The following is a 26495-nucleotide window of genomic DNA, read 5'->3' as shown; positions in this document are numbered from 1 at the left end:
GCAAGATATCTGGACATTTAAAAAAAAAGTTGTTTCCCTGAATCTTCTGCTGTGCTAGGAATTGCTTAAATCCTCATCCCCTAGTACCTATCTGAGTTGGGTTTACATATAATCTCTAACATCACCCCCTGGTCTCTTTCATGCCCCTAAGTGCCCCCTTAGCAATTGACTGGTTCTAACATTAGTCCCACCACTGAGATTGCTCCCCAGACTTGCTCTTCAGACTCCCTTTTCCTGCCAAATATTGCCTCATTCCTTGTAGAAGGTGCTGAATGCCAGGGATTACATTCTTGCACGATATGATCCAAACTCATCCAGAGGCTTGGATTGCATCCTGCTGATTCAGTGCAAACTCCATCAGTAATGGATGTGCATCTCCGATACAGCAAGAAGGTGGCTCAGAGCTGGCTCAGCCTCTCCAGAGATGGCATAGCCAAGAGCCAGCTGGACCTCTCTGGATTCAGTGAGAGACTTGGCAGAGAGGAAGCAAGACTATGACATAGTTGGGGGGTGGGCTTTAAATGGACTGGGACATTCCTGTGAACTGCACCTCCATCAGTTTCCTGATGCACTTTGCCAGCAACTGTCCTGGTTGCTTGTATTTGCCACAACTACTTTGTCTCCAGAATATTTGCACAGCAATGCAAACAGAAAATCAAAGGATGCAAAGCCTGCCACACCAGATGCTTTTCCAGAACGACCAAGTAGGCAAGTACTACAGGAGGAAAGGAAGGGGCCCAATGATTACAAAAGCTTGCACATAACTAGATTAGGGAAAGGCTGTCTCCAGTACGTAGACAGGGAGGCCTTCCATTGTGGAGAGAGGCAATTATAGAAAGACGGTCCCTGCAATTACCCACGCCTTGAATTTGGGTACTGGTGGCACAGGGTAAGTTCTGTTAGACTTGGGAGGAGGGCACAGTGAAAATAAATATTCTGTCCCTGCACAAAGCCTTCTAACACACACACACACACACACACACCCCTGACACAAGGTGCCTCTTGGACTGTCAGGAGGGATTCAGCCACATACCATAACTGTGGATTTGCACATCTAAAGTAAATTAAAGCACCCTTTGTCACTGTAGTGCAACAAAATCACTTTAGAAAATTGACTTTTTGTGGTTTGTGAAGGGATGTGGAAGTGCATTCAAAATTGCGGGATGAATGCATGACAAAAGGAGAGACATGTAAACATCCCACAATCAAATCAGGATGAATGCTCATTGCCACATAACTCTGTCCCACCAGCAAATGAAGTTGGATATAATCTAACCTCTGCCTAAGCTCTTTGCAAGCATTATAAGGGCAAATACTGTACTCAACAAAGTATGGGGCTGTGTGTGTGTGTGTGCGCGCGCGCCTCCCTCTTGCCACTCTGATGTGAAGCTGTTGTGCCTGTGGTACAGGCAAGGGGTGAGGCTGGGCCTTTCCTTCCTATTCACACATTGCTGAGATGGCAGCTTTCACAAGCTTGGTGAGCCCCAGGTCTTCCCATCTGAGGCCTGGCCCACCAAGCTGCTCATGACTGCGTGCTGCTGGAGCTCCATGAGGCTGGCCTGGTTGAGGAGCTACGATCACTGCAACGTAACCAGAGGTGTGTGGCAGGGGAGTCCACTCCCACCCCTTGCACTGCTGTGATGGAAGATTGGCTAAACAGCTGAGCAGAGAAGGGTGGCGGTGGGGAAATAGGGACTCTTGGAGGGTCTGCAGACTGGCTCAACTGAACCACCTCTGTGCTTCCTGTCTGGATGGCGGTTGCAGAGCCTGGCTCCCTACTGTTCCCTTTCCTTTTGAAAAGAAGCCGCACCAGGGACAGAAGACACCAAGGCTCCTATTTCCCTCTAACCACCTAGGTGTGCACATATTAGAAGTTCATTGTGACTAAGAGACATCAGTACCAAACTGACCCACCCACACATAGATAATGTGTCTTGGTGCAGACCTTAATCTTCAGCTCTGGGAATTTATACATATGTGCTCCCCACATGCACTAGGAACTCTATACTGGCTGCTATAACTTATCAGGCTGCACAGTATTTCCTGATTTAATTGCTCTTCTTTACTAATATGAACAAGGCATGAAATCAAGAAACTTCCATCAGCAGAAATAGAATATTATGTTGGCAAACATTACCCGGCAGCGTTAGCCATTCTGGGATGCTGCTCATGGCGAGGGTGTAAACTCTGGAGGTTTCTTCTTTCCTCCAAATTCAGAGATGGGATGTGTGAGTGTGATGATGGTGATGATAATGATAATGATGATGATGATGGGGAGAATAAGATCGCAAGGCGTTTCCTAGCTAAAGCAACACACCAGCACTGCCGCAAACTCATGTCCCTCGGCCCCAACTCAATTCCACCTATAAAGCAAATGCTGCAGAGGAGCAGAACGACTTGACCGATGCCAAAGGGGAGCCAGTAAAAATGAGGATTTGCACAAGGGTAGGGTCTTCTCTGAATTTGTCAACGAGATTAGCGTTGCATATCGGAGAAGGCAGGGGTGCTGAATTTATTTCATTCTGGGCAAGCATCCTTGAGCTGTGAAAGCTTGGGTGAAAAACAAACAAACGTTAAATCTAAGTGTGTCCGAGTCAGTGCCTGTATATTTGAATTTGCAGAAGACTTCTGATGCTGGTTTGGGAAGTTTCCAGCTGCGTAAGCATGCCTATACAGACCGCGCTCTATGAGCTTATACAACAATATGCTGTGTACAAACACAGGGATGTGTGAAATTGTATGGAGTCAGAGGCTCATGTTTTCATGTTCAGGAGCCAAACAGCATCAGTATTTGTAACTTTAAGTGACGATATGGAAAAATAAAAATAAAACACACATTTGTGTTAGCCTGAGCGAGATGTGTTTACACACATACGCGGAATGTGCCCGCCATTGCAATTCTTCTTCTATATATGTAAGAAACCTTCCTGTGATTATGCAAGAAGTGCTAAATAACCAAAAGCCCCCATTTAATCTACTTCCCCCCTCTTTCCTTCCCTCCCTCTCTGCTGTGTTTCCACTATCTCTTTATTAGGGAAAAGCCAGTTTGTAACACAAACTGAAAACACAGCAGTGACAAAATCAGTTAGCAAATGCTTCTATATTAACACATTTTCAACAATTTGTTGTCGTCCCCCAACAAATCGTTGGTGGAAAAATATTTCCTTCAGCCCAGCTGTGCCTGCTACCCAAAAACGGCTTCCTGGGCTGAGGGCCTGGGGAGCAGAGTGTATCCCAGCCAGGCTGCAATTGTCAAAAGTAAAGAAAAATGAAAGGGGTGAAGAGGCAGCAGGAAGGATAGATAAATAAAAAAGGATTTCACTTGCAACAATGTGGTTAGTGATGAAGGAACATTTATTCTCTAGAGATGTTTAACCTGACGACATCGTTTTTTTTTCTCCTCTAAGCTGCCTTTAAGCTACAGCAATTTTCTGTTCAGGAAGGCCCTGTCATTTCGGAGACGCACACCGCTTGGGGTGACCCAAAAGCTTTGCAGGATCCTCAGCTTCCTTCAGACTTCAAACAACATGTGGCGGCATGTGATGCGAGTGTAAATTTTAACAGCAGCTTTGACCCACTCTGCAAATTAGCGCACATTAATCGAGTCACCCGTCGGCTACAGAACCTGCTGTACACATTGCTGGATATCCCGGGTGCTTCATAGTAGAGCTTGCACCAACTGGGGCAAGCAAGAAGTCTGACTGCTGCAGAAGCATTGAGGATCCTACCCTCCCCAATTACGCCAAGGGCTGTTTCAAAGCACCAAGCGACTCAGCAGGATGATCACAATCTTTGCCGATTATGCTGCACTGAGAAAAGGATGCCACAATGCTAGCAAGCCCTTTCAGATAGCTTTGCCAGCCTTTCTCTCTCTCCCTACTAAAGTTATATCTGAGTAAGCTGAGCCACAATCTTGTATCTCACCCCTACACCCCACAACCCCCCTTTTTTAATTACACAATGGAAGTCATTAGAGCAACCTCTTTCTTCCTCCCAACACCCTACTACCTAGACCCAGTAGGAAAAGATAGTGAAGCTGGCGGTTTCTGCATGCCTGGCAAGCGTACACCATGCAGAGGAACAGAGCAGTTCCTGAGGGGCAGCTGGGACACTGGCCATGGCTGCCTGTGGCAACTGCAGGAAGGAGTCCACGGCTAGCCCCCAAAGTGCCTTGGAGGGAGTTGGAGCCTCCCAGGCTCTTGGCTAGTCATCATTCTCCAAACAAATTGTTTTTGGAGACACACAAAGAAATGTTAATATGCTCCAAACAAGCCCAAGAATGGACAAGTAACAAGGGCGTCCTTTCTAATGAAAACGAAATAGAGGCAAATCCTGCCTTTGACTCTGGTCATATCCTTTCAAGAAATAACTGGTAGCCAGGCATGTGTGTGTGTGTGTGTGTGTGTGCATGGAATTACGGGTACTGATACCATTTTCCATGGGTGGACTCAAACTTCCTTTTTAGGATGGAAGAAATATGCAAGCCGACATGAGTAGCGGCTAAAAATTATAAACATGCCGGTAAACATGAGTTCAAAATTCACCTTATACTTGTGTAAGCAGGTAATCACAAAAGCATTGTGCAAAGTATTTAATATGAGAATCCGATTCCTATGACTTGTTCAGTTGTTAATTCTCTCGGTGTGAAAATAACAGTAATTGTGTGGGTCACCTTGTGTTGCTGGATGAGCAAAATGCAATAATTTTGCGTATAAGGGATTAATTAATATTAAAGCAATTCAACTAAAACTTTGGCTTTACTTGGGACTGAATAAATCAAACTTAATGAGCCAAATGTTCAAATTTTATTTGGGCAGTGGTAACACCCAATTTGTTCCATCCCCGCCATTTACAAGTGGCATTCACTGCCAAAAGAATCTGGAAATTCTCATCAGCATCCAGCCTGGTCATTAAGACACACAATAATAACCCTCAGCACCAGCTATAAAACCCAACATTTCCCAGCTATTTCTACGCAAACACACAGGCACCATAAATTTATTTAAAACAGATTTCATTATACGTGTGCAATAAATACACACACAAACATATATGTGCAGATGTCTGTTTTAAAGATATGCTATTTATGTCGTTCCACGCCTGTTTCTTATCTGCACACATAGGGGAATTCCCTCTATCTGAACCTCAGTTTTCTAAAGTTTTCCCATTAATTGAATCCATTTTGAATCCTCCTATTGTGCTGTATAAGAATTATAACTCTGGGTAGTATAAATCATGTAAGTATTTTGTCTTGGTCCCTTCACTTCTAAAATGATCCTGTAAAGTAGTATATTACACACACATTTTTTCCATACATTCATTCAGAGACACACCAAGAGTGTGAAGCAATAAACAACTGAGAGGACTATTGAAGGAGAAGCTGTTTTTTTTTAATAAAAAAAAATATTGCTTCCAATCTTTAAGTTCAGAAAGAGAAGCTTTGAACACTTAATGGGCCTGTGGGAGATAAGTGTCACTAGAGATTGTATCAGCGGTCGCTATTACATGTAACATATGTGAACTTATACACAGATGTTAAAAATGCATGAATACAACAGTGTTATGACAAAGCATTTTAGTGACGTCACTGTTAAAGCTGAAGGAAATGTTCAGTTTTTTACTTATGGGTGATGAATCTTGATTAAAGAAAATATACCTTGCAAAATTAATGGGCCTAAAGCTCATGGTCACTGCTACACCGTGTTAGAACAATGGGCCATCTAACTTAATATCCTGCCTTGATTAATGTAAAAAGTACTGTCTGATTCTAAGGAACTCATGGAGTGACTGAAATCGGCAGGAACAGTCCTGTTTTACCTAGGTGATGGATTTGGAGCACCAATAATGATTAGCAAATTGTCACATTATTTAATAATTACGGGTGACAGAAGGGAAGGCACTTTCTATCCTACATACCAAAACACCTTGAGCTGGCCCTGAAATAGTGCCATCCCGCTGTCCACACCCAGCCTCTTCTGCCAATCAAGACAGAGAGTTAGAGATAAACTGATTGCAGTTGTGCACCCTGGACTGTCTGTTGACCAGTATCTGTTGGTGGGTCTACATAGCATGGTTTAGGCAATCAATTATTAAAATGCAAGTTTTCTACCTGGCTGGGAAGGTTTGTTTATATATGCCCTGCTCCCTGGAAAGCAGAGTTTTCAGGCAGCCTACTAAGCGCAAAATGTGGTTCTTGCCTCCTTTAAAATATTAGACAACGGGGCTTTTAAGTGTGCTCTGCCCAAGCCTAGACCAAAACTGGACCATGAGATAAGGGCAAACATGGTGAGGAGTTCACACTCAGTCACCATGGGCACACTCATCTAGGCCTTAAAAGGATCCAACTGTGGAACAAATTGGGGGGGGGGCAGGATATGATCAATTACATCATGAACTGCATCGTCTGCATAAGACCATTCTCCAGCCCCAGTTCTTGTTTTTAAAAATACTATTTTAAACTAATAGGAACTTCAGGCACCGATCACCAACTTCTGCCAAAGACAGGAGGGGAAAAAAAAATGGGCTAAAGCCCCAAACAAAACAGAACAAAACCCCAAACAGCTAATCCTTCTACACAGCATCTAAAAAATCTGCAACCAAAGTGCAAGAGACTTGGAAAAATCAAAGAGGGAATGAGGGAGGCGGAATAAAAGCAAAGAGGCTGGAGAAAGGGCTAGGAAAATGAATCTGTTGAGTGAAACCTCTCCTTCTCCTAAATTCCTCTGTGCCGGCATTCTGGGCTCTAGCCACTCATTTAATGATCTTGTTCGCAATATTTCTTTGCCCAGTCTAGGGGAAATGCAATAAGCACCAGGCTAAACGTGTCCATGCAGCTTTGCTGAAGAGTTAGCAGGCTGAAGTGCTACGCAGTGCGACCAAAAGCAGAAGCCCAAAGGGATTCCACTAAGAGAATATCCTCTCTGTTTTAATCATCTTAGCCCAGCCTGTCTTGTAGTTCAAAACAAGAGAGATTCCCCCAGTGCTCCCCTCAAGCATTCATAAATCCCTCATGCAGCTGATTGGAACGGAGGGATGTATTCTGAACGAGTTAAGTCTTCTTTTTTCTTCAGGGATTCCCAAGCACAAGGAGGAAAATACTGAAACCCCAAATTCTCATTTTCTCTCTCTGAGACTGCTGGGCATTCCATTCTAGTTCTCTATCCCTGACCTACACATCCGAAGCGCAGAGAGCCCTGTGTTTCAAAGGAACCCTCTCTTCTAGACAGCGCTATAAGGAAGAAGCAGCCACCTCACTCTGCAAAACTTGAGCAAGTCCTGGACCTGAGCTATCTTGTCACTGCAGCTTCACAATGCCTTCCCTTCAGATCCTTTGAAGAATTAAAACCAAATAACAGCTGCTTCATCTCTCTTGACTAAGACCTTGGAACAAACCAGCAAGAGCCCCCTCTGCCCCCCAACCAAGGTGGTTGGCCTCACAGGCCACTTAATGCCAGCGGTTAGGATGCCATGAATTTTTAAAACTCCTTCAAGCGCAAATGGAAGGGTTAGCACAGTTGGGAGATTGGGATTTCCGATGCTGCAAAGAGGTTTTTGAAGCAACGGCTTCCTTTCCTCTGGAGATCCTAGGCAAGGAAACATGTGCAGCTCCAGGACCACAGTGATGGGAGTGAAGGGAAGTGCAGTGGTGGTGATACTACAGGCGTGCCAAACCCCCCTCTCCCCACCCCCACCCCCCGGGAGAAGTTAAGGAACTAGACTCACATTGCAGCGAGATTCTTCAGCTAAGGGAGACACGCCTGGGATTCAGCTGGCTGGAAATTGGGTTGCAGCACTTTGGAGGGCCAAGTCGAGACAGACAGATTTATATTTTAAATTACTTCACACATATACATACAGAACATCCAACCATACCGGGGGGGCGTAAAATTCGACCGCAATAGAAAGGCAACTGGGACACAGGGAGGCTGGGATGAACCCTAACAAAAAGCCATGCATAATATGCCATTGGATGACACAGATTGTATTCAGGATAACAATACACATCAAAAAGAAATCTCACGCGCATGGTCTCTGTGTGCTATGCATTCACCCGTTGTCTCTAAGAATGCATTTCCGAAAGTTGGACCTAGATATATCCTCAATAACGATATTAAAGCCCGGGGAAAGTGCGATCTCCTTGATCTTAAGCTCGCATCTGGCTGATGCCACGCCAGCACCTCTGCAGCCAGACAGCACACAGGTGCTACCCTGGAACCGTTAACAACTCCTGTGACAACTGAGAAAGCAGAACGGATGTGCCTTTCGGGGGGAAAGGGGGGGAGGAGGAGGCGATTAATGCCCTGACCTTTAGATCTGGGGATTCCAACCACGTGTGAAGCAGGTAGGTACAAAGAGGCAGACTTACCTGCTGGAGGTAGAGGAAGGCCGGGGGGCAAGGTAGAGAGTGTGGGAGCAAAGCCGAGTTGGAGACCAGGAGGCAGCCTGAGTTAGCCATCGAGCAGAGCATGTGTTGCCGGCAAGCCCAGGAGCGGCTATGCTGGCAGCTCCCTCTTCTCCCAGACCCTTTGCTTCTTCCCTTTACAGTACTTGCTTTTTCTCCGTGGTTTTTCTTTTGGCAGCTCCCCCGTGCGGAGCTATTTAAGAGGGCTCCATTGGAGGAGCTGCATGCTGTGTCTCCAGCTCAAGCAGGGAAGGAGCAGCGTGCAGGCTGAGAGTCACTTGGTGCCATTAGACGAAGCCGCTGAATGAATGCATGGTCCGCAAAGGGTGTGTGTGTGTATGTGTGCGCGCATGGGGGGGGGAGAGAGAGAGAGAGAGAGTGAGCAGAGGAGGGGGGGGGAGAGGGTTGAGAGGCGGAGGAGTCCCCTGTGCATTCAGACATCAAACAGCTCACTGCGAAACCAAGAAAAGCCCGGAACAGCTGAGCCTGCACTTAACCCCTCACCTGCTGCAACTCTGCCTCTTTGCCCTATGATAAATAGGCCACCAAGCAGGCTCTGACACTTAACCGGGCTACCTGGCTCAGGCCCGCTGCCTAATCTTGCATCAGCCCAGAGAAAATACAGAGTTATCGTCAGCGGTTCCAGGGACAATAATTTTAAGACCCACGACGAGGGAATTATTCTGCTGTGGCATCCACACTTCCAAAGTATGTCTCTCTCTTCTCCCTGCAACATTCATGGGTATAGGAAGCTTCCCTGTAACACAGGGTACCCAGCAAAGAAACCCTGGGATAAAACCCACAGTCTCTCTCTCTCTCTCTCTCCCCCACCCCCCTGCACATGCAGACAAGACAGACCCAGTGTCCAAATATCACAGAGAGGTAAGCGAGACCTAGATTATCACACATATAGATGCCTGCACGCAAAGGCCTTATATGCCCTCTGCCCAGACATGGACTTGCACACCTACAGGCACGCACACATTGTTGCATGCCAGGCCTGCACAGATGGAAGCCAGCTGACCTCTCCTGAAATATGAGCAGAATTTGGCAGGAGATGCATTTGCTGGATTATTCCTGAGTGCTGGGTAGCTTGTCCCATAGGAGCGCAAATAGATCCCAGCTCACTGCACAGAGCCTGTTCCCAGCAGCTTTCGCAGAAACAGGAAGGCATTGCCTTCTACCTCCCCGGAACAAGGCCTGTGCTGTCTGGGATCTTCCCGTCAAAGGCATGGGTCCTTAGGGGCTGCATTCATAGGCTGCTGTTTAGTAAGGTCAGAGTGCGGCAGTTGCTCCCCAACTCCTTGCGATTGGGTTTGCTTGTGATCAGGCTCCGGGAATGCCGGTATCTCCAGCCTTTACTCTAAGCAAAGTGGCTAAATGTTGCCCACACCCACCGAAACCTGAAATGTTGTTGGCATATTCCCTATTAAGATAGCTGGGTGGCTGTGGTAGAGACAACAGGATGCAGCACTACACTAGCCGTTTGACTGCATGGGCCCCTCTCTTTTTTCTGGGTTTTGAAACAAGGGGACCAGCAGAAGCTGCTAGTGATATGGAATACGTTTCAGGGTTACCTGCTCCTCTCTTTGCCCCACTGAATTATGTACAAGCCATGGGGGTGCAAGAAAAGAAGACCAATGTGGGTATTTTAGCACTGCCAAATTATGTTGTCCCACCCCCTCCCCTAAAATATGGTATTCCAGGCAGGATGCTTCTAAGCGCACACCTTTCTATTCCAGGGACAGCTCCCCCTCTGCGAAGAACCCAAGGGAAAGGGAAACTGACATCTGTTTCCAAACACCATTTTAGAAAAGAGAATTTTTAAAAAGCTGTGAAATTCATACTCAGTGCTCTGTCCTGTGATATGCGAAGGTGCGGGATGCCCATCTCACAAAAAACTGCACCGAAGGCAGGATGCCTGCCATGTGTAGCTTCTTCCCGTTGTTCGCTGAGCCGCTGGTGCTGTACAGATTGCACCTGTTAGAATTTTCCTTTCAATGCAACACCTCTTGGACAGGAAGCCCTGCACTTTTAAGATCTGCATTGAAACGTGAAGCTAACACAGGCACATGGCACTGCAATGGGTGAACCCAAACCTAGTAGAAATCCTCCCGTCGGTGTAACTTGCACACATCTCCCTCTAACTTTACATCCTCCTTGTTTGAGAGCTTGTGTGTGTGTGTGTTTATGGGGTGGGGGTGGGGGTGGGAGTATGAAATTCTCCTCAGGCTTGTAGGATTCTGGGGGAATGGCAAACTTAAAGCACACATGGCTGCTCTGCCCTTATTCCCTCCCCTGCCTGTTAACCCTGCATTACACACATATGTAAAGGTAAAGGTAAAGGTACCCCTGACCATTAGGTCTAGTCGTGTCTGACTCTGGGGTTGCAGCGCTCATCTCACATTACTGGCCAAGGGAGCCGGCGTACAGCTTCTGGGTCATGTGGCCAGAATGACAAAGCCGCTTCTGGCGAACCAGAGCAGAGCATGGAAACGCCGTTTACCTTCCCGCCAGAGCGGTACCTATTTATCTACTTGCACTTTTGACGTGCTTTTGAACTGCCAGGTTGGCAGGAGCAGGGACTGAGCAACAGGAGCTCACCCCGTCGTGGGGATTCGAACCGCCGACCTTCTGATCAGCAAGCCCTAGGCTCTGTGGTTTAACCCACAGCGCCACCCGCGTCCCGTCAAACATATATGTACGGACATGCATAAATGAATCACTATAAATGATATACAGATTCTCCTGGCCACTTGTCAGAGGATGCTACAGACCAACAGCTTATCAAATAGTTACATGCGCACGGTGGCAAACAAATTGCTATCTGCATCCACCCCCTATCATTTTCTTATCATGCCACTACAGTTGCACATCCTGATAGTAGTGTCCATTAGCTGAGAGTCCATTTCTGGGGGAAGCCTGCTGTGAAGCCTCTGCTACCGATCAGTGACTTCACAGTAAAGTTTAGTATTGTCATAGCAATAGGAAGGCAGCTGAGGCATCGTGTGAAAGTCTGAGGAGGAAATGCAGCTCCCCACTCTGACCACTGGTATACAGCTTGTAAACATTTCACAGCTGAGCTTGCATTTGGGGAGCAGGCACTTTGTTCACGTGTTAAGAAGTCCCTCTCCAAGATAGCGAGTCAATGGATGCCCATTTGTAAATTTGGCTGCATGGATTTATTTATATTGTTGGGGTTTCAAATTAGCCCCGTCACAGGGGAATGTGGTAAGAAGCAACGTGTAACACGCAACTTACTAAAAAGGTATAAAACACCAGTGAAAAGTATAAAACGTTGTTAGCTCACAAACTTAAAACCATTTCAGTGGGCTTGAAACCTCATCATAAAATGTCAGTCCAAAAACAACGTTATCATGGTGTTCAGCAGCAAACAGCAAGCGTTCTGGTTCAGATTCAGATTCTTGGGATGCCTCTAGAGCAGGAATTTCCAACCTTTTCAGACCCAGGACCCACTTTTAATCAAAACATGGATTTGGAGACCCATTTCTTACTCCTTTACCATATATTTGCATGGTGGTAGTGCTCCTGTTGCAACCCATCTTGGATCAGGGAAGTCTCTAAGAAAATCAGTGTGGATTTGTTGCATGGGTGGCCCTGAGGTAGCAGTTTTTTTTCTCCATTGTTTACAGACCTAGGAAAGGGCAGAGCTCTTATGCTCAGACCCTGAGGTAGCAGCCTGTCTCTCAGGTGCCTACAGACTTCAGGAAGGCCAAGGCTTTTTTATGCCTATTCTACAGATGTGCCTCACATTGAAGGACCCCTGGCTTTTAGGCCAGTCCCGCATCTCCACCCAATCCAGCTTCCCCAACTGCTTTCTGCCAAAGCACTGGAAGGCCCAGGGTAGATGTGCCAGTCAGCTGCAAAGCCCCTGTGCTAGGCTTCACTTGCTGTGCGGCATAAACGTGAATCCCATGTTCAGTTCAGCCAGAATGTGGGGTACACTGCAATTGGGCTGCCTTCCAAGGCTCATAGGCAGAATTTTCCCTGCCAGGCAGAGATGCTTCTAAGTGAGTTTTATTGGGTGATTCTTCCTGGTGCAGCAGTCATCGGAAAAATGCAGAGTGTAAGACCGGGGGCTAGAATTCTTCTCAGTTCTGTCTACATACACACACTCCATCAAGAAAATGCACCTCTACTTCTCTTTGATGCACTGTGGGGTCCTGGGGGAACACAACTCTTCCCCCAAGAAAGCTCTCTGTAAGTGCCACATGGCACTGATGTGGTGGAAATGGTGCCGGGTGCGGCTGCCTTTCGCAGCTTTCGGACAAATTGGGTGCAGGCACTTACAGATTTACAATATGAACAGAGTCTGCCACAAACCTCGGCACATCTTCTCAGGAAATGGTTCAGAATAGCAACCTTATTGAAGAGCTGTCTGAAGCTCCTTAGCAGCTTACATCGCGAGGGACTGTAGGCAAAGGAAAGATTTATGGGTGTTGCCCCAAGTCTCCCGGTGAAAAAAGGTATATATGCTAAGAGCCCAAGAGAGCAGAAGGCAAGTCAAGGGTTGAACAGACAGGAATCGGGCAAATGCGCCTTCAAACTGGCTGGCTGCTTAGGTCACAGAGCTGGCTGTTTCTAGGCTAGCATACTGTATACCCCTACGTGTTAACTCCTGGCAGGAACAAAAAAAAGGAAACTCTCAACAAAAAGAAGATTCTGTCTGGTTCCGCAATGAGTCTGGCCTTACTTTCGATCACCTTCCCATGCTAACTGTAGAGCTATCTGCAAAGTCTCAGGATATAATACACAAAATGGTGCTGTGGTCATTCTAAAAGACTAAGAAAATGAAGGGCAACTTTCCCAAGAAGGGGAGCGTATCTGCCAGTATTATGAAAACACACTCCCTTCTGCCTAGCTTAGGAAACCTTTATGGAAAAATGGAACCAATGATACAGCACAGGGGTGGCCAACTCCCAAGAGATCTACTCTCAGAGTTAAAAATTGGCAGTGATCTACCCCCTTCTTTGGGGTTCAGGTCAAAGTTGTTGAGCTTTTCTTAGGAAGGAAAGCATTGTTTTTTTGGGTTCAGGTCAAAGCTTTTTTAGGGAGGAGGAAAGCCCCGTTTTTGGGGGGGTTCAGGGTTTTTTTTAGGGGAGCCAAAGTTGTTTAGCTTCTTTGGGGGGAGCCAGTGATCTACCACAGATGTCCAGTGATCTACCGGTAGATCACAATCTACCTGTTGGATGTGCCTGATATAGCAGATGGCAGAAGATCCACAAGTAGAATTGTGTGCCGCTTATGATGCTTATACTAAGGGCCTCGCAATCCACTTGGTGTGATTTTTAAGACTCACCTGCTACTTAACGAAAGAAAGGCCAGCATGATGCTTCCCCTCCCTGCAAGATGCTTGCATAGAACCAACAGAATGGTAGAACCTGAGGACCATCTAGTTCAACCCTCCGCAAGGCAGGAATATGATGCTGTCCTATATGGGGATCAAACCTGCAACCTTGGCGTTATCAGCACCACACTCTAACCGACTCAGCTATCTGTTGGAATCCAATTACCACCAGTCCCAGTCAGCAAGGTCCATGGTGAGGAGTGATGAGAGCTGTAGTCCAGTGACATCAGGAGAACCACTACATTGGCTATCCCTGCCCTAAAGCAACACCTTAGAATTACAATACCCATACATGCCTAGGGGTCATTAAATCTGGGCTTGCCTTGGTAAACACCAAAATATTTGTTCTCAACATGACCCTATCCCTCCCCTCCAGAGGGAGGGAACAAAGTCTTCTGACATTAGTCTGAGCTTGAGGTACTGAGAACTACTGTGTGTGTGGGGGGGGGAGTAAACTCCTATTCTTGTCTACAGTTGTGGAGAAGCCTGGGATATATACTGTACCCACTGGACTATGCCTTAGAATGCCTAGAATGCATCCGTAAGACTCATAGTTCTCCAAGCGCTTTTGAGGTTTGGTGCCCAACCAGAGGGAATCCCTGCCATTCTCCCATGCTTCTCCAGGAACTAAAGAAAGTTCATTGATTTTGTGCTCTGGTGCGAGCAGAAGATTGACTCGCTAGTAGCAAGCTCACAAGGGCATTTGTGGATCCTTGTCCATGCCCCCAAGCCCCACACTTTAACTGAGCTTTTAACAACAAATCCAAATCATGCCTTTGCTGCCATCCCTGTGTTCCCACTGGGTGGCAAAGGGATCCACCCTCCCGGTAAGCAGGAATCCTGTGGCAGCACTGTAGCCAAGGAATCTGCTAGGACTCAGAGTTCTAGACATCTGTACAACTCAAGATAAATATATGGTCATTTTCTGACACCTCACACTAATACTAATACAACACAATGTCAAAGGCACACAAGAACAGTGCAGTTGGCAGCACGTGGACCTGTGAATCTTGATAGGGGAACACAGTAATTCTGATAAAACAAAAATACCGTATACAGTTTTGTGTTTGCAAGTGTGTGTGTCTGTGCATTAAAAGTAGCAGCCTTTCTTTGGGTAGAACCTCTAAACTACATTCTTGAGAAGGCAGCAGTCAGAAACAATATGCCCAAACAAAGAGAGGGAAAGAAAGAGAACAAACTCTGACGGTGCCCAATAAAAGCAAGTTAAGGGATGTAAATAGTTCCCCTTCCTTCCTCAAACCCCTGGAATGACCACTCTGGCGGCCTGTTTCCCCCTTGTTTTGCTCTTGCCTCTGCTTATCCTTCTCTTCATGTAAAGTGTAACACAGGGAGGACAAAGGAGACTCAACGAGAGGGAAATTAAAAGAAGGCAAAATGGAAGAAGCTGCAGCAATATATCCCTCCCCCTTGTTTTCGGTGCAAGCTCATCTGTTCTCCTCTTCCCAGCCTTACAGTTCAAACCCTTTCCCTCTCTTCTAAACCTCAATCCTAAAATTACTTATTATCCGATCACTATAGACTCACTTGCCCTGCAATCTGCCATCATGTACTTATTTATTTATCACTGGGATTTATATCCCCCTTAAGGTCACAGGCTGGGTTACATCGATAAAAGCAAAAATACAAACAAACCCAAACAAATTGTACACAAAGATATAAAGTTGTAAGCATAAGGTATCTAGAATCATCTTATAAATTTACGATCTGATAAAAAAAATTATTTCTGGTGATCACACATTCTTGTTGCTCCTTTGCCAGGCTACGGCTTCCCACACTTTCATTCTTCTCTTGCTTTGCTCATTGGAAAAGCATCCATGTTTATACAGTCAAGCCCCGACCAAGTCGTTTTTCTGTTCCTTCGCTGCATCGGTGGTCCAAAAGCTGCATTCTCAGGATCCCACCATGCGAGGTGAAATGTCGGGATGGGCAAGCAGAAAGTCTGCTCTCCATGAAAGGTGGTGGAAGGGGTGTTGAGTGCTGACTAGAACCCTTAAAGGGTCTTGTTTCAGTCCTGCTATACTGCTCCAAAGGAAGAAACAATTTACCTTGAGCGTTACTTTGGGAAAGATTCATTCGTTCATTCATTCATTTTCCTCTGTTTACCCTAAGGTCCCATAGCAAGTTGCAACATTAAAAAACACCATTAAAACTGTGTAAATCAAGTTACAACCATAAAAATAAGGTGGGTCCCAAAAATACATATCTCAAGTGTCAAAAGCCAGTGTAAAAAGAACAACCTCTGGAAGCTGTATCATGAAGGTGCCAGACACACCTCTGTGGGGAGGTTCCACAGCTTAGGGGCCGCCACAGAGAATGCCCTGCCTCAGGACGGACGGACACCACACACACACACACACACACACACACACACACACACACACAGTCTCTCTGAGGGAAGAGAAACTCCCAAAAAACCCCTGCCGATCTCAGCACCCAAGAAGGTCTATAGGGAAGGAGGGAGTCATTCAGATATTGGGGGCATGAATCATTTCCCAAATTTTGATCTCCAGCTGTTGTTGGACTACAACTCCCATCATCCCTAGCTAGCACAACCAGTGGTCAGGAATGATGGGAACTGTAGTCCAAAAAAACAGCTGGGGATGCAAGTTTGGGAAACCCTGATTTAGGGGCTTTAGACATCAATGTGCGCACCTTGAATTGGGCCAGGAAATGAATGGGAAACCAGTGCAGCTCTTTCAGTACAGGACTGTGGCAGCCTGCAAGATGGGAGAGGTGTGCTGGGCCTCTCTTCATTCCCCCATATTTCTCTTTTAAGTGAAGATAGAGATGCCAGGGACCCAGGGCGGTATGATGAGTTGGGTGTGCATGCACGCAAGCGAGTGGCTCACTTCAGGCGGGCTCTACCACTCACCCCAATTCTGCGCCACCTATGTGACGCATTCCTAGTTGTGAACCGTGCAGTAGGACCCACTTTGGAGGTTGTGTACAGCTGCACTTGTGGCAAGAGGTATACAGTACCTACTGTACAACTGGCAATGTTTCCTAGGGTAGGTTTCTTGGGTTGCACACTCCTTGGGTTGCTAGTGAAGTTGTGTTGTCCCAGTACATTATGGTGGCGCAGCCGTTGCTAAGTTATGCTAAATATTAATAGTAAGTATATTTTACAGCAACCACTCTGCAACAGAAAAAAACCAAAACCATTCTAGGGAAAGTGTTCATTGCTAGAAATCTTTATCAGAATCTACCACCTGCCAATCGGCAGCTAAGATTTCCATGGGGGCTGTGTCCTTCTAGCTTATTTTTCTGTACAACACATGCGACTTTCGTATCCTTCATGTACTTAGCTGGATCCTATCTTCTCCATAAACTGGCTTACTTTAAACCACGCGTATTTCTGATTGTTGCTGGGAACTTACCGTAACTTGCTTGGCCAGCACTGATGGCCGGCACTTTCCCCTGTGGAAAGCTGAAAAGTGAGCAAGGTCCAGGGGCACAAATGCTTTATTCCACATGCACCAATATTCAGATATGCTTTGCTAGCTTTCACATGCTGCTTACGGCCCTCTCCCTTTATACAGGGTTGGCTTTTTGTCCAGGTTTAGACTCTGGGGTATTTAGACACTGTGCTGTAGAATCAGTGTGGTGCTATATTGCAGAAAAGTACGTCTGGAAAAGGGGTGAGAAACTTGTTCACATTCAGATGCAGCCTTCCCATTTATATTTCCAAACTGCTTACTTGGTTGCATTTAACATGATTTAAATGTACAATGGGTGCCAAGCTGCTGAAAGTGTACATTACACGTATTTCATAACATTTTAACTCTGAAATTGTTGTCCCCAAATATGGAAAACTGAGGCAGGTTGTATAAAACATATAAATCACTTTTTTAAAAACGAAGGATTGGGGTGTCTTTTTACTTACCTCTTTATGACAGTTAAAAAAAAACAACTGGTCACATTTCCCCCTGCTTCCCTGCTAGTGGAAGCTGAGATGATTCTAACAAAGGTTGCACAGCACACAAACACATGTGTCCATATGTTACCCCTTACTTTCTTCCTTTTTAGAGAGACAGAAAAGTTGCAAGCCTACACGTTCTTCGACTAATTAAGGCTACATCTGCCTGCGAGCATATGCACCTGGATCGTGGGGTAGAACACCTTGTGATGGCAAGGAGCCAATAGAGGGTAGCCTCCTCTCAAGACCATGAAGAGCATAGCATGACCTTGGCTGCAAAGGGCACTTCCAGTCACAACTCTGGGGGGCAGCCAGGACATAGGACAGGTGGCTTCTCAGCAGGCAGGTTGGCTTTGAGCAGCAATTATGTCTTAGTTGGCAGAGTGGAGCATGGTTCAGAGCCTGGGACTCAGCAGTCACCCTAGCTGCTTGGTGAAGGGGATGTGAGAGGTGATAAGATCTGTGGAGAGTTCCCCTATAGAACAGAAATGATGTCTCCTAGGGACCACTATGCAACAAAGGTTTTCTTTGGGATTCCTCCATACTTGGTTGGCTCAGCATGCTGGCTTACATCCCTCACACCCAGAGTACTCAGAGAATTGACTCTGGCTAATCAGTTTCTTACCTTCAAACTGTTGGTGATTCTTTGTTAAAGAATTAAATGTGCATAAGGCCCATCATAGCAGTTTGCTGGGTGTTGGTTTAACCGGAGAGTGCAGGGCACCTTATATAAGTTGAGATCTATTTGTAACAATGCAAAAACAGGTGGGGTGCAGCTTTGGGGTGGGCATCTCAAGGAAGGAGATGCGCAGGGATGTGTAGAAGTGGAAAGGGCACAAAAAGGATGCCCTGGCTGGGTGCCCAGGTGGTGCTATGATGCATATGCAATAGGGCAGAGCATAGCCAGATCCTATGCCAAACATTCACATGTGCAGCCCACTCCCCAAAGCTCAGCTCACGCATGTGTGTGTATCCTTCTCACATACAGCCTAACACCCAACAACCACACACAGCTTCCTTGAATGGATGTTTCTAATACCAAGAAGACATTCTGAATCACTACAGTAAATAACCATCTGAAACCTACCCAAGCTTGAGGCCTAAAGAGTTAAACTCACAGCCCTCCAGATGTTGTTGGACTGCAGCTCCTATCAGTCCCAGATGACCAATAGTCAGGGATGATGGGAGTTGCAGTCCTACAGCATCTGGTGGGTCACAGGCTCCCCACCCCCAAGTTAAACTAAGGAACAACGTGGGAGAGAAACAGCAGCATTTACATTTCGTCAAGGGGAGGTGCACTGTCAAGTTTACACCTGCAAGATACAAGGGACTGTAAAGGTAAACAGGAGTCCAAGATGGCAAAAGAGACCCAGAGATTGCATTTTAGCCTGCTCCTGGTTTAATTAAAAGCCTCCATCTCTTTGTCTCTGGATTTAGACGATTGGAATGTAGAATAAACTGTTTTGATGCTACAGGAAGCAAAGTTCAGAACTTGTTAGGAAGCTAGAATTTCCCCAACCGTTTTAAATATTAGTTTTGCAGTAGCGTGTTAACTTTGCCCTGCATTATGTTGGTGTCCTGGCACCACACCTGTAACCCATGCACTATCCCATCCCTGTTTCAGTCCTTAATGTTTCGTTTTGCGGTGCATATTAAGTGTGGCCTGCTGTAGCGCGAAAGGAATTTTCACATACAAGATAAAAAGGACACTCCCCTCCTGCTTTTTTTTTAAGGGTCATTACAAATATACATGATTTTAAGTGTTAAGGCTGCTGGAGAGGCACACACACTGCATTTTCTGGACAGGTGTACAGCCTCCTCTCTTGGATTGAGCACAGGCAAATACTGGTTTTATGCTTTATAGCAGAAGCCAGATGTGCCGAGTGCTGACTGGCTCCCCTTTGCATCACTCATGAAGGCGCCTCCCTCTCCCCGCCACCCCTGCTGCCTTTAACAGAGTACTTCTTCAAGAATATAATAATGGCACGCAAAAATGTTTGATCAGATCCACATGCCAGCTGCTTCGGAGCGGGGAGTGGGCAACCCATGTGTGGCATGTGGGAGGGCTGAAGAAGAAGAGCCACCAATCAGTACTTGAATCCAGAGGCTGTGTGTTTTCTTCGAGGAACAAAGGTAGGAGGAAGCAGACTCACTCCACAGCTGAAACTCCTGCGCCTGCTTCCAGATACATCTCTATGCATGCTTAGGATGCAATCCTAATAGGCACGGATAGCTGCATCCTCCATTCATTTGTCTAATCCTCTTCAGAAGCCATCAGAATCGATGGCCATCACTAACTAGTGGGACTGAATGCAGCAGGAAAAATCACAGCATCTAGAACAGGGATGTGGACCCCTGGCCTTCCAGATGTTGCTGAACTACAACTCCCATCATCCCCAGGGCTGATGAGAGTTGTGGTGCAGCAGCATCTGCAGGGACAAAGGTTCCACACACTTGATCTAGAACTCTAGGAACCAAGGAAGTTACCTATCGGCCCATCTAGCTCAGTATTGTCTCCTCTGAGCTGCAGGCGCTCTCTGCACTTTCAAGCAGGGCCATCTCTGTCCGGAGATCCCAGGCTTGACCCTGAAGCCCTCTGCATGAAACCATGCATTCTACCACGAAGCTGTAGTGCTTCCCTTCCTGCTGCCCGCAGCAACAGAGTTATATTCCGAGTTATTCATATGTCTGTTACTGACATGAGCAACAAAATTAAATAAAATTGCCATCTTTTTAATCAATACTGATTCTTTCTCTTAAGCTGCCTGGCTCAAAAAAGCTGTCTTGCCTGCTGCTGCTGCAGTCGCCTGAAATTCAAGGTGCACACACACAGAGAGACACGTCTCAAAACATCAGGAATAAATAGAAGTGCTTTAGAAGAACTACAGCGGGTCAGGGATAGAGGCGGGACAGCAGCAGTTTTAGCAGAGTAGGAGAAATGAAGGCTAAAGCTGAAAGACCTTTAAGGAACTAGGATGAGGATAGTTTTAGAGGTCTGCAGGTTACTGAATGCCATGACCCAGTAACTTGGACAGTGAGACAGATGGAAATGGGCCAACTGAGTCACAGCTGTACCACCCACAGAAGCTGGTCCAGCAACTAGGGCACATCAGAATAATGAGTCCTTTGAATCTGAGAACCCCAAGCCAAGGCCCTCAGCGACTGCAGCCTCCAAGCCCAACCCCACTGAGAAACCAAAATCCTTGCCCTCAGTTGCATCATGCACCAAACCTAGCCATCATCACAGCTAGCATATGCAGCAAGAGATGATGCAGAGCTGTCTTTCTGGTCAAGACCCAAGTCAGAAAGATGCCCCTCTATGCATTTCCACTATCCAGCAACAGTGGAGGGGGCCAGGGCAAGGCACTTAGGCTCAGGAACTTTATGGGGAACCCTGGGGGGCTCCAGATGTTGTTTGACTCCAAATCCCATCAACCTCAGCCAGCAAGCCCAATGGTCAGGGATGGTGCAGGTTCTAAACCAGCAACATGATCAGTTGGTTAGAGCATGATGCTGATAATTACCAAGGTTGCAGGTTCGATCCTCGTATGGGACAGCTGCATATTCCTGCCTTGCAGGGGACTGGACTAGATGATCCTCAGGCTCCCTTCCAACTCTACAATTCTGTGACCACCTGAAGGGCCACAATTTAGCAACCCTTGATATAAGGACTGAGATAGCACCTGGTACTTTTTGGAACAAGTTGTCTCTTCCCTGAGACCTGCCCAGAGTTTTCAAGGGCACCTCTCTCTCTCTCTCTCTGTGTGACCACTCTCGCTTTCTGTTTCTTGACCTTGAAGGGGGTACATGATCGCTTCCTGACAGTCGCCTGCTCCGGCTACCTCTTTCAGACCACTGCCAGACCTGCTTCCTCCAGATTCCAGCATGGGTTCATCTTTCCCCAGAAACTAGAGGCTGACTGGCTTCAGTGGGAGAAAAACCGAAACGCTTTCTTATAAATGATGTGCAGGGTGGAAGAAAAGCTTCCTTGGAATTCTTGCTTGCTAAGGCAGCATAAATGTTTAATTCACAAATCAAGTGGCAGCTCAGCAGGGGGCAAAGTGGATTTTCCCTCACACACAAGAGTATCATTTCTCCTGCAGGTTGAGCTGCAAAAGGCAGTAACCGTTTCACAACTCAGGGTCTTGGGAAAGGATCTATGCAAAAAGAAAGAAAGAAAGAGGAAAAAGTATCTATTTTGTGTGTAAAGTCAACTTCCTCTTTCAAAATCATTCTGAAATATTTCCCGCTCCCCCAATAGCTGAATAAGCACACATAGGTTTGAGAAGAGTCTCCCTGCTTTTTCTTGACTCAGCTCATACACAGGAAAAAGTGCATATGAAGCTGAGGATAAATCTGTCACTACGGAAGCATATAATTAACCTGCAACACTCACTGCCACCAGGATGGGTCAAGAGCAGAGATTACAGGTGGGGACTAGACAGAGCTGGAGCTGAGCAAACAAAGCTCCACTGCAGTGAAGAAAAGCCTATTTACAAGTTTACTCAGAAGTAAGATCCAAGGAGTTCTCAGGTAAGTGCTGACAGCAGCACAATATTGCAGCCTTAGCAATCACAGTTTTTAAGTACTTCCCACGTTACATGCAGACTTATTGGGGTGTCTGAAAGCTCATACTACTTGAGAACCACGAGCAACGTCTGGCCATATGCCAGTCTGTTAATACTGGGGGCCAAACTAGGCATGACGGCAGTATCAGATCTCCCCGTGTTATTAAAAACAAATGGAACGACAGCCACTTCTCTCTCTCTCTCTCTCTCTGTGTGTGTGTGTGTGTGTGTGTGTGATTTTAATCGTGGGGCTCATCTACACTCACCTGTTTCCCCACACTTTCTAGGAACAGGTCCACGCCTACCTGGTCTGTGTCTGAGATTCCCCTTAGGGTCCCTTCCAACTCTACAATCCTATGATTCTAACGCTGAATTGGAACAAAGGTTTTCTGCGGATCGCCTGCTCGCTCCGATTTAGCGGGAAAGAGTGGGTTTTCACAGGGGAAATTGTGGAGCGGGTGGGGGAGTGCTCAGATACATACATGGAAAGCTCCAACCTGTGCCTGGAATTGCAGAGCAAACGTAAGTGTGGATGAGCCCTTCAAAGCAATGAAGAAGGGAAGCGTTAACCCCTTTCCCTGCCCCAATGCAATGGTCCTGACATACCCATATCCTAATGTACACAAGCACAGGGCAGCTTATCAGGGACAGTGCAGAGCTCACTGGCGTTCCAGAACTCTGAACCAAGATTGCCTCGCTTTATTTCATTTGGAATAAATTCCGCACCTTATCCTCTTTTGTGAAGGAGTTGATACTGCATGGTCCCAGCGGTTACTTGTAGCCTGGTAGGCCAGGAAGCTCTGATCAAATGCTCCAGAAAAATGAGTTATTACGACCAAACTAAGGAGGAGGATATAAATCTTCTGGCTTTCAACATGGGGCCATTTGGATGAGTGCTTCCTGGGGCAGATTAGCCCCCATCTGCCCAAAACATGGGAAGTCTGGCACCAAGCTTTGAAGCAATCAGGTGCTGCCACTGTGGGAGACAGGATAATAGGTTGGATGGTTTTTTGGGAATGAACCAGGCAGGTAATTCCTACCTTCCTGATCTCACCCTTGCAAGCAGGTTTCCAATGATATGAACCAGCTGGCTGTCTCCAACGTAGCTCAAATATCCAGAAATCCCAACTTTTTAAAAATTGCTAGTTCATTTCAAAGCAATGGGGCTTAGCATACAGGTTCGCTGATTTTGTGTGTGTTTGTGTGCAATATATGGGTGTGTTTAAAAAAAAAACTACACACACGAAAAGTCAGCTTTCAAGGATGCAAAAAGGCCCTTGGAAAATTCCTGAACTTAGCGGCCTTCCCTTTCACCCCCCCCCCCAATACCTGTTTGCAGTCCTGCTGCTTCAACACCATTTTTAAGGGATCTTTCATCTTCATTACACCAAGCTTGCCAATCAGGGATGCAGTAGAGAACATATTGATATTATAGTGCCACATAACCGCCAGATGTGTGTTACACAAAGAAATCACTAAGGGTAAAATAACCTTTCCCATTGCCCGCCCCCTTACTAAAGTGGGAGAGAAAGGGAATGTATCCCTGATGCTTGCACAACTGGGCTGATGCTGCCTATATTCGTTAAGTTGCATGGCTGGTTTCATTTACCACCAGATCTGCACAGCAATACTTTTGCCCAGATCCAACTCAAGTCATTACATTTCCTCTTTCTGAAGAGGCGGGTTCTACCGATATAGGTAGAATTGGGGCAAACTTTCAAAATTCCATAGGTGCTGCCAATCTAGGAAGGACCAAAATGTGACTTTTCCTACATTTCATGGACCGTAAGCCCCACCACCTCTCTGCGTCCTTTTCATCTTTTCACATCTCTCTTCCAGAGTATGAGACTCTGAATCTCAGGATGTTGGATTCAAGCCCCACATTGGGCAAAAGATTCCTGCATTGCAGGGGGTTGGACTACATGATCCTCAAGGTCCCTCCCAACTCTACCATCCTATGATTCTAATGCTCACAGAGGGGATGATAATTTAAAGCAAGAAGGGGTACTAAAGAGGGGGTTGGGATTGGGGGGGGGAGAGGGGTGTTCCAGTTTAGCCAAGACATAGTTTAGTTAAAGGAAGTGGAATGAGAAACAAGGAAACCATGGTTGGTAGAGAGCTGAAATAGCATGTACCTGATCCCTCAATTTCTGAAGTAAATACTAAAGCATATGCATGCATCTCTCTCTCTCTCTCTCTCTCTCTCTCACTCTCTCTCTCTCTCTCTCACACACACACACTTACACCTTGCAAGACGTGCTTCTAATAAATGTCCATTGACAGCAAATGAATAAATGCAGGGCTCTATAAATCCAGGGCTTATTCATACGATTCTATGCATTTCCCCACTCCCACCAATACACAAGGCATCTCTCTCTCTCTCTCTCTCTCTCTCTCTCTCCTCTCTCTCTCTCTCTCTCTCTCTCTCTCTCCACCTTCCTGTAAGTCTTTAGAACCTGCTATAGATGGGAGAGATGCCTTATTGCAGAATATTGCAAATTTCACTTCTACTCGCAAAAATCATGGAAGAGCAATTAACCAGGCTCTTCTTGGTGGCGGGGCATGCAGTTGGGGTGACTGCAAAAAGGGAAGTGCACAGCTTTTGAAGAAGGAAAAAAGGAAAGAAGCATGTGGAATGGGGGAGGGGTGCTTTGCTGCAGGAGTATGAATACATGTAAGAGATAACAATGCTGGTCTTTGGCTCGGTTTGTGTTTGCCATGGCTGCAGTCTTATGCACACTTATCTGGGAGTAAGTCCCATTAAACCTAATGGGATTTAATTCTGAGCGGACATGAACAGGGTTGCACTGCAGAGGGCTAGACAAGCCCTTTAGCATATTTGAGTTTGAGTTGTAGAGTGGAAGATGGCTTCACCTCTAAGGAAATAGCAATAACAGCAACAATAAACAAAATAGGTTGTGCAGGGATATATTGTGCCACCAGTAGAACTGCAGGAATGCTCTGTTAGATGGCCACAACATTTCAGCAACCATCACACACACAAAACTCACAACTGCCACGGAAGTTATGGTTTGTGTGACTTATGTTCTGGTAATTGAACTGGGATACTTGTGCAGAACCTTCTCTCACATCAGTCAGAGAAAGACAGATCCAATACATATACTCAAAGCAACTTTCAACATTTGGTGGTTCTCATGAGCCAAGTACCAGTAGTTAAATAAGCCACTTTTTGCGTGTGTGCTTTCATCAGTAAAGTAGTGGAAGAATGGTTTCCTGTCCTTAACCCTTTCATCATTATTATTATTTTTTGTAGTGAAGTGGTTAGTGTCAAGGCTCTGGCTAATTGGAGACAAGCACAGGCTGAATCACCTCTGACTATGTATTGTCTGTGCAAATGTACTTGCAAGGACTGGATGTGATCCTAAATGAGAACCAAGCTCCGGGAAACATTTCAGGAGAATATACGGAGCACAAATCAAGCTCTGAGGCAATGCAGGAATGGCAAGAGGCAGGGGGCACAGTGCCTATTGGAAGTGGGATGATAGCGGAGGAAATCTGGGGGTGGAGGCTGGCACTGTATTGCCCATCTGCAGGACTGTGTTCTGCAATGACCACGAGGAGATACGCACACCACGGGGTAATTTTAAAGAGTGGACTTAATGGCCTTGTGGGCTGTCTTATACGGGGAGCATTACTTCAAAATAATGCTCCGTTGGATGGCCCTCCTGCAAGTTTGGCTCCCTTCTCCTCAAGATCTTGCCCTGACAGCACCACTCTGTGCACTGTCACTTCAAAGGCGTTTTGATTTGAGTCAAAGGGTAATCCAAGATCACCACTTGTTGCACCCAACTCCCTGCACACCTCAACTCATTTCTAAGCACATCCTTTCTGCTTCTCATCTATTTTATCGCCGTACCACTCCGACACCCAGCTTTTGTTTGTGTCGCTGTTCAGATCTTGGCTGTTACGCTGATAAAAGGGATAGTTCCTTAGCTATTTGCTGCAGAATGTCCTATGCACTGTGGTCAATGGCGACCACAGACAGCAACAGCTGCCGAACGACAGCCAAATGGCTGTAGTTCTGTCATCGGCTTGGAATCAGAACTGGTGGTGCAGGTGCTAATTCAACAGGCTCACCCAAGCACATGATTTCTCAAGGGAGCAGTCTACCTGTATGAGAGGTAAGAGGTGAGGGATGGGGCTCATGGATGACAGCTTCTCCTTTTCCATGATTAAAAAATAAAATAAAATCTGTTTCTC

At 46.3% G+C, this 26495-nt stretch overlaps 1 protein-coding gene across 11 annotated transcripts in view; it reads right to left on the bottom strand.

Annotated features, from left to right (window-relative positions):
* RBFOX3 (RNA binding fox-1 homolog 3) overlaps positions 1 to 26495 on the bottom strand; it is a 329050-nt gene that overhangs the window by 51580 nt on the left and 250975 nt on the right. For 3 of the 11 annotated variants that reach the window (XM_033139021.1, XM_033139020.1, XM_033139027.1), the window contains exon 1: positions 8366 to 8708. The exons of 3 other annotated variants lie outside the window; for them this stretch is intronic. In XM_033139021.1, coding sequence (XP_032994912.1) covers positions 8366 to 8467 — 102 coding nt within the window. In that variant the 5' untranslated portion in view covers positions 8468 to 8708. Of the gene's footprint in view, positions 1 to 8365; positions 8709 to 26495 lie in introns of those variants that run through there. 5 more of the 11 variants (XM_033139025.1, XM_033139031.1, XM_033139023.1 and 2 more) reach the window with 4 other exon arrangements.

Source organism: Lacerta agilis, chromosome 2, assembly GCF_009819535.1.
Source record: "Lacerta agilis isolate rLacAgi1 chromosome 2, rLacAgi1.pri, whole genome shotgun sequence".
Taxonomy (NCBI): domain Eukaryota; kingdom Metazoa; phylum Chordata; class Lepidosauria; order Squamata; family Lacertidae; genus Lacerta; species Lacerta agilis.
This window is presented reverse-complemented; position numbering and strand designations above follow the sequence as displayed.